General features: G+C 38.6%; 1 protein-coding gene across 1 annotated transcript in view; it reads right to left on the reverse strand.

The window, feature by feature from the left end:
- gad3 (glutamate decarboxylase 3) overlaps positions 1–8,435 on the reverse strand; it is a 46,937-nt gene that overhangs the window by 19,833 nt on the left and 18,669 nt on the right. The window contains exons 2-4 of the mRNA XM_013911993.1: positions 5,798–5,904; positions 2,812–2,947; positions 776–866 (exon numbers count right to left, since the gene is read on the reverse strand). Of these exons, the coding sequence (XP_013767447.1) occupies positions 776–866; positions 2,812–2,947; positions 5,798–5,904 (334 nt within the window). The remainder of the gene's footprint in view (positions 1–775; positions 867–2,811; positions 2,948–5,797; positions 5,905–8,435) is intronic.

Below are 8,435 nucleotides of genomic sequence, written 5' to 3' on the forward strand. Positions count from 1 at the left end.
CAGTTGTTCTCCTGGCTGAAGTTTGGTCCTTTTACAGCATCCTGCCATGCGATTACATTTGTTCCTGACCACCGAGAACTCTCACGTTAACTTTTATCGAGTGGAAAAAAGTTAGCTTGTTTATATTATGCTAACATAGCTGTGTCGCTAGCGGTCACGTAGCATATCATTAGCTACAACTAGCCAACTTCAGTAACCCTACAAACGTCACTGCTGTTTAGTTTTCTGTCTTCATTTATGTTGGAAGTGATAACAGAGCTGTACATTTTAATTTGTTTCCACAACCCCGCAGTCAGGACATGCTATATTGTATTTAGATAGAAGCTAGCGAGCTAACTTCCTGCTAACTTCTAACTTCGTTAAATGTCATAAATTCCGTTTTCATGGATGCCTGGATGTTAAACTCAATTGTTACACCTGGTAGAGCAGAACGCTGATCATTTTCTTAAAGATGAAAGACTTTAGACAGTTTGTCAACTCTCAGTAATGCCATAGTGATCGTTTGATATATGGACCTGCAGCGGAGTTTAGGCCCCGACACGGCTAGTGACGTCAGACTTAACGACCGGATAGAAAATCTGTCCATTAGGCAGCCAAGAAGCCTAAAGGATTTTCTGAGATGTATTCTACTGTGCTTCCCAACAAGGGTTTCTCCACCAAGTACTAAGTCATGTTTTGATTGGAGATCAAATACTTATTTCCCTCAATATTTTTTCTCAATGACATGCAAATCAATGTATAACTTTTGTATAATGTGACTTTTTTGAGATCTTACATGTTCGTGTTGGCTGTTGAGGTCAACCACTCGCCAGCCACACCAATCACATCCAAACCTGAAGAGAGCTGATTGAAAAAACGTGGATGACCTGAAAAACATAAGTAAAGAAGAATTAGTGTATATATAGTTTTATAGTGTGGGTTTTTTCTGTTTGGGGTTTATATATGTGTTTTTATGCTTATGAGTGCATGTGTGTGTGTGTGTTATAAAATAATACATAATACTTTACTACTAAGGTTTGACATTTCTTGTGTGCATTTATACATCTCCAATAAAATAAAGACAACAAAGAATGTGATTAAAGATGTACAGTAACAGAAATGTCCTTCATTATTCCCTGTAACAGGGAAGCCTTGTTCCACCAGCAGTTCCGATTAAAAGGGTTTTTTCCTTCCCACTGTCACCAAAGGACCTGCTCAGAGGGGTCACATGATTGTTGAGGTTTTCCCTGTATTCTTTTAGGCTCTTCACCTTACAGTATAACGCACCTTGAGGCAAGTGTTGTTGTGATTTGGGGCTATATAAATAAAACTGAATGAAACTGAATTTATTTTATGTCTGACTATTGTCTATTTAATCAATTTCTTTCTAACAACCCACATTCTGTTAACCAATACTTTTTATACCTATAGTGGTGCTCTTAAGGCATCAGATTGTTTGGAAACATTGGCATAAAAAGAGTAACTTTGGTGCATGCATCATTTTACAGTATTTCGGCAGCTGTGCTTGGGTGTGCGCGTGCGTGCATGTGTGCTTGAGTGCATTGGGTTTGGAGTGGCTGACTTGCCAGCATCCCACGAAGGTGCCTCTGACTTTTAAATGTTTGGCTCTTGGTGAGTGGGTTGGGTAAAGTAAATTCAGTTTCCCGATGAATAATGCAGTGGCAATTTTTTAGACAGCATAGATAAAATGCATAAGGTTGATTAGAGTGGTGTAGTGGTGTCCTCGGGATTCCCATATGCTTGTTTGCCATTCACCTAGGGACCAAGGGTTACAGACACAATTTTCTTTTACTGGACCTTCTCCACTCATGTCTCCTTGCAAGTCTCTTCAGTTAAAACATATCATCTCCATTAGAAGAAAAATTGAACCTGGATTTCAAATTTAGGATTGACGACTTTGTTGTTGACGACCGTGGCCCCCTGGCTCGTTACCCACATCAGGTCAGAATTTCGGGGCAGTGGGAATATATTTTCTTAGAAAACTTGTGACATGCTGAATAATTACTTTATCTGCTGTATACGAAAAACACGGGAGAACTTGGACCAGGAACGCTTCGCTAATAAAGAGAGTTTCAATCAAGCAAAAACATTTTCAGTCTAGTCTGGTGAGATCTTAAAAACTCGATGTCACTATCATACACAGGACTGAGGATAACGGTGCTGATTGGAAGAGGAAATCTCATGGTGAAATTTTCCTTAGCCATAGAAGCAGCATCAGTGGTGAATATTATTATGTATTTTATTACTCCTTCTGTTTACACTGATAAAGTGATGGCAGCTGAAATATTAAAGGTAAGGGCAGTGTTGGAAAATATGAAAGGTTTTTTTATAAAGGTTTTTTCTTTTAGCTTGTGGTTAATTTATAATGCTGCTATGCCACAAACTACTCCATAAGACACTGAAAAACAAATAGTTCCTTGCATTTTCCACAAATGACAGAGAACAAGGTCAGAAAGTACAAGTAATATATTTTCCAACGCACTTCCTGCCATCAAATGTTTTAGAAAAGGTTCTTTGTACTAATCAGTGGGGAAAGCAAATATTTGCAGCCAAGGTTCATTAGGAAAATGTAGACTGCATAAAGAAGTTAGGTTTTGAGTCACAATGTAGAACCATGACTTGGTTCTACATTCGCTGGAGCACTTGGACAAGTGATCTCAAGTGATCCAGGTAACGTAATTTGCATAGAGACAAATCCTCCATTGTTGAGTGGAACAGAACTTCTTTGTTTTTTAAGTAGCAAAAGAAACACACATCTGTAGGTAAGAACTCAGACCTGACATGATAAACATATTTTAGTACTTCCCATACCTGTACTAACACCATATTTGAGGGTGTCTCTACAGTCCACTAGTAACTGCTCCAGAGTTTCTGGTTGTACTGGCAGGTCAAGACTGAAGCCCTCCAGTCCCTCCTTTAGCTGATGAGGATGATGGAAGTCCAGCACCTACATGGTAGATACTATTTTTTACATTTTAAAATCATACACATTTTAAATCCTACACATACATAAAAACATTTTCAATCATGTCAGTTTCGCTGGGATTTTAATATGGGGACTCATTCCTCTATCATTTTATTAAGAATTACATTTTTTGCCAGTAGGTAGAAGTGAAAAGTGAAAAACAGGATTAACAGCATACATGTGCTTTACATATATTACAAATAGACAAAGTGATTTGAAATTAATGACTATTATTTTAGTTTTTTAGATATTAAAGTAATTCTATAAACACAGAATAACCTGTAAAACTACTGTATATACACTACTGGCCAAAGGTTTTTAGAACACCCCAATTTTTCGAGTTATTTATTGCAATTCAAGTTGTTCAAGTCCAATAAATAGCTTGAAATGGTACAAAGGTAAGTGATGAACTGCCAGAGGTTTAAAAAAAAGGTAAGGTTACCCAAAACCAAAAAAGAATGTACATTTCAGAATTATACAAAAAGGCCTTTTTCAGTGTAAACAACGTGAGTCAACAATTTAAAGCTGTTCTGCAGTAGTGGAGGTTGATTAAGCCTTGAAAGCTGGTTCTACTAATTCCTACAGGTTTGTTGTAGTGTGTTTTTGTGTTGCTACAAAAATGGTGAGAAAAAGGCAATTAAGTAATGTTGATCCAGTGCTTGTTACTGGGAAAACAGTGTACAGTTCTAGTTGGGAAGATCCCCACAGAAATGCATATAGGTTAATTATGCAGTCTGTGATGCTGTTGACAACATATTCACCATTTGGATCACAGAGCGTGTCCCAGTCAGGAGCCTTGCTGGCTTCCTGACTCCACCTCCTCACAGACTTGGTGACAACAGGAGTGTGCAAAACAGAAAGTCCATGTTTTACAGTCAAACACACTGCTGGAAAGTTGTCATAGTGGACTCCAGACTGGCATTACACTACTAAGAAGAATATTAGGACACTAATGGTTTACACTAAGGCTGAACGATTTATCGTTTTCTGATCAAAATTGCGATTTCAGACAAAGTGATCACGTGATCACCAAAGCTGCGTTTTTTGTAGCACTCCTAACTGACCCAGGATCTGTAGTTTTTTATGTTTTTTTTTTTAACACACACATGTCATCCCTCTACCATCCTGCCAAGCTCACCAATCAGAAGTGGCATGCTACTGGACAGGTCACGCTAACCAATCAAAACTAGCCGGCCCCTTACGCTTTGAAATCTGAACATGTGATGATGGCTTCAGCCGAACCAGAAGCGCAGTTAGGAGATTTCTACGGTGGCCCTGAGAGGCCAAACGGACTGCAACTTAAGAAAACACCAGCAATAAGAAAAATGCTGCAAAAGCACACAGAACACAATGGAAATAGGAAAAACGACAACGGAAATAGGAATAGGAAAAAACAGATTTCCAAAAGCACAAGGGAAGTGTTTCTGGGAGACAATAACCCGGCGGACCAGTTGCAGGAACCCAAAACATGGTAGGTGTGCTTTATAATGATTCATATAATACTAATGACAGATTTTTAGGCTAATAGTTAGGCTAACACACTTACCTCTCATCTTTTCTTTCCTCACAAAACCGATAGATCCTCCACTTCTCTTAAGTGTCTCCCATCGCAATTCTTAGCATATTTTGGTCATCAGTATTATATGAATCATGATAAAACACACCTATCATGTTTTGGGTTCCTGGAACAGGTCCATCAGGTTATTATCTCCCAGAAACACTTCCCTTGTGCTTTTGGAAATCAGTTTTTTCTTATTTTTGTTGTAATTTTTCCCATTTCCATTGTGTTCTGTGTGCTTTTTCAGCGTTTTTCTTATTGCTGGTGTTTTTTTTTAAGTTGCAGTCCGTTTGGCCTCTCAAAAACCAGCATGTTGGTCATTTGGGAGTATTGTGGGTTTGAGGCTGCAGATGTGCACCAGAAACAGGTACTGTGCAACACCTGTTGCATTAAAGTTGCAACATGTAGCGGAAACATAACCAACTTATACTGACACTTGAAAAATCACCACAGGCATTTGCATGAGGAGTGCATGACAAAAAAGTCTGCTGAAAAGTCTAGTGAAAGTGGCGCTCAGGTTCATTGTAGCAAACAGTCTATAATTACTGCATCTTTTGATAGCTGAACTCTGTTTGATGAGAGCAGCAAAAGATATCAGGCCATAACAAATGCCATAACATATTACATTGTCAGGGACATGGTGTTTGTTAACACAGTCACTAAATACAGATTTAAAAACCTCCTTTGCATGTTGGACAGAAGATATGTGATACCCTCCCGCATCTACTTCAGCCAGGTTGCCATCCCACAGCTATATGCAGAGTGTAAAGAAAAAGTGGTAACAGAGCTGAAAAATGTAGAGTAAGAATGCACATGCATGTTTCTTGTTAATAAATACATTTGAAAGCACTTCTTACCTTTAGTTTTCATCCTTACATCATATTAATAGCTTTTAATGCTCTGATGGTATGATGTCATCTTCTGTGATGTTTGTAAATCTTACTGTACATTGTGAATTTTGTGCTGAAGCTTAATTTGAAGAATATCATGAATTGAATTGAAATCATAATTAGATCATTTCTAAAACTGTTCGGCCCTAGTTTACATATTAGTCTATCAAGGGAAAGATCACGAGTTGTATTCCAGGAGAAGACACAATCCCTTTAGGGTTGCACCAGGAAGAGTATTTGACAAAAGAAACAAAAAAATGTTTGGCAAATTAATCATGTGCCTGATCTGGCAAGCACTTGTGAATAGGGGTACTGTATTCTGAATCACGTACAGAGAAAGCTACTTTGAAATACAACTGTTTAAAGTAATAATAGAAACAGTACCTTAGAGCTCCTCTGATTAGACTTGCAGATAAAACCCAACAAGATGCCGACCAGTTCCTGCAGAAATCCTCTGGTCATCTCCTCACCGCCTGAAGCTGGGAGCAGGTCTGCGCACAGACACACACACACACAGTCATACACACACACACACACACACACACACACACACACACAATCCTTTCATAAATGTCAGGTGCCTAAATACTATTTGTTACTTATAAGATGAAGCATGCACCAAAGCCAGTGTTTCCAATCAAACAATTTGATGCCTTAGCACCACTATAGGTATGAAAAGTCTTGGTTAATGGAATGTGGGTCATTAGAAGAAGAAATTGATTAAATATTCTATAGAAAATAGTCAGACATCAATTAAATTCAGTTTAATTCAATTTTATTTATATAATTCCCAATCACAACAACAGTCCATCTTTGTGGACAAGTTGTGGGAAGCCCCCAGTATATTAGGCCTATCCCAGCATAACTAAGTGCTGGCTCAGGGCCGCCTGAAAAAGGAAAGTTTTTAATCCTAATCTTAAAGTAGAGAGGGTGTCTGTCTCACGAATCCAAATTAGGAACTGATTCCACAGAAGTGGGGCTTGAAAGCCGGAGGATCTGCCTCCCATTACACTTTTAAATATCCTAGGAACAACCAGTAAACCAGCTGTCTAAAAACCAAGTGCTCTATTAGGGCGATATGGTACTGTGAGGCCTTTAAGATAAGAAGGGGTTTGATTATTCAATACCTTGTAAAGTTAATATGGAAATAATACATGCTTCCTCCTTCTAGTCCCTGTCAGTACTCTCGCTGAAGCAGTTTGGTTAAATTGAAGACTTTTTTCAGGGAGTTACTAGGACATGCTGATAATGAATTACAATCTTCCAGCTTAGACATAATAAATGCACAAAATATTTTTTTAGCATCACTCTGAGACAAGATGGCAGCTCTGGAGGCCAGGATCACTGAATTGGAGACCCAGCTGCGTGCCCTTGAAATATCTGTAGCTAGACAGGCCCTGTAGCCGGTGCAGTCGAAGGTAGCGTAGACTGTTACAGCACATGAGTTAATAACTGAACAACAAATCATAAACAAAAAGCTGTAGTTTAAGTATAAATGTTGTTTTCAAGAAATTGCATGCTCAGAAAATATTTTGTCTCACTCCCATTTCTTCTTGTTGCATATTGAAGCGCTATACTTGTAACCAACCAATTGTATAGGAATTTCTTTCACTTATGTATTAATCATGTTATTGTAATGCCTTGGTGCCACTGGATTTTAACATGTCTGACACTCATACTTAAGACAAATGGTGGGGGTGTAGTAAGGATGTTGGGGGAAACAGGAACTCCAGAGGACCAGTCTTTTGTCTCTTCGAGGACTCTGGGAAGCAGCAAGGGAGTGTGAACCTTAAGGTGTGAAACAGCTGTGTACTGCCTTTTGTTCCTGGAGAAGGTATTTAACTGAGAGCCATGCTAGGCTCAGGGAGACTGCTGACCGTCTGTCCCGCGGTCATGCAGGAACTTCATCAAGCTTGTTTGTATGTTCTTTGTGTGCTTTGATTAAAGAATGTTAGCTACCGCTCACCGCTCGTCTGCAGGCTTTATTTAAATGGAAAAACTTCCACAACACATGCAAAATATGATTTTTATTGGTATTTGGGAGCCATATTCATGCAGACAGGAGCCGGACTTTATTTTGATGGGCACACCATGTGGCCAATACAAATATAGATGGGATCATACCATTATGTAAAAGACAGGGGGACAGACATTTTGAAGACAGCTACACAGAGAGATGGGGGAGTCAGATTTAAATGCAAGCGTGTTGGGAAAAAGTAAAGAAACGAGGAAAAATGTAAAATGAGCAGCATCTGGCTGAATTTCAATGACGTTGGAGACTGCAAACCTAAGTGCAGAATTTATAAAATTAGGAGCTGGCTAAAGTGATACCCATTTTTATCTTCAGCCATTTTCCACCGTGGAGGACAAAAGGCTTCAGGTTTCAGACTGAGCCATGGCTCATTGTCTGAGTGTCTAAATGAGTCTAAATGTGTGTTTGAAGCCGTTTATAATTGTTAACTTGTTTGATCTGCTGCTCACCACAAATAAGCACCAACAGAAACTTTGGACTTTTGACTGTATTTTTACAAGTTTTACAGCTTTTCCTAATGATAAAAACCTCCCTTATGGCCGTTCATAAAACACTAAGTAACTAAGCCATTAACAATGAAATGGCAGAAAGGTTTCACTTACTATTATAGAAATTTCCTTTTTTTTATGACTACAGTTAAGAAAAGGGCAGTCTGGGCAATGAGCTACCAGAAACTTTTCTGTAATTTTACAGATTTATTTAATTTATTGAAGTTCAAAGTCTTGCTGACAGATTTCTTCTTTGTCACAGCAACTTTTTTTTTTATTATGCAGAAAAACAGTTCAAATGTAACTTCTTTACACTGACAGAAAGAGGAGTTTCACTGGTTCAGGCCACTAAAGATCAAAGTGGGCAGTATGTGTGTGGCGCTGTCACTTGGTGTTCGCTCGCTCTGCGGTAGAGTATCACTTCCTGTTCCTGCTCAAACACAGTGGTGTTTCTGAGTAGCTTATTTGCTTAGCAATTTAATTAACAACTTTTAAATACATT

This window comes from Pundamilia nyererei, unplaced genomic scaffold (genome assembly GCF_000239375.1).
Source record: "Pundamilia nyererei isolate P.nyererei 1_Seehausen unplaced genomic scaffold, PunNye1.0 scaffold00077, whole genome shotgun sequence".
NCBI lineage: Eukaryota > Metazoa > Chordata > Actinopteri > Cichliformes > Cichlidae > Pundamilia > Pundamilia nyererei.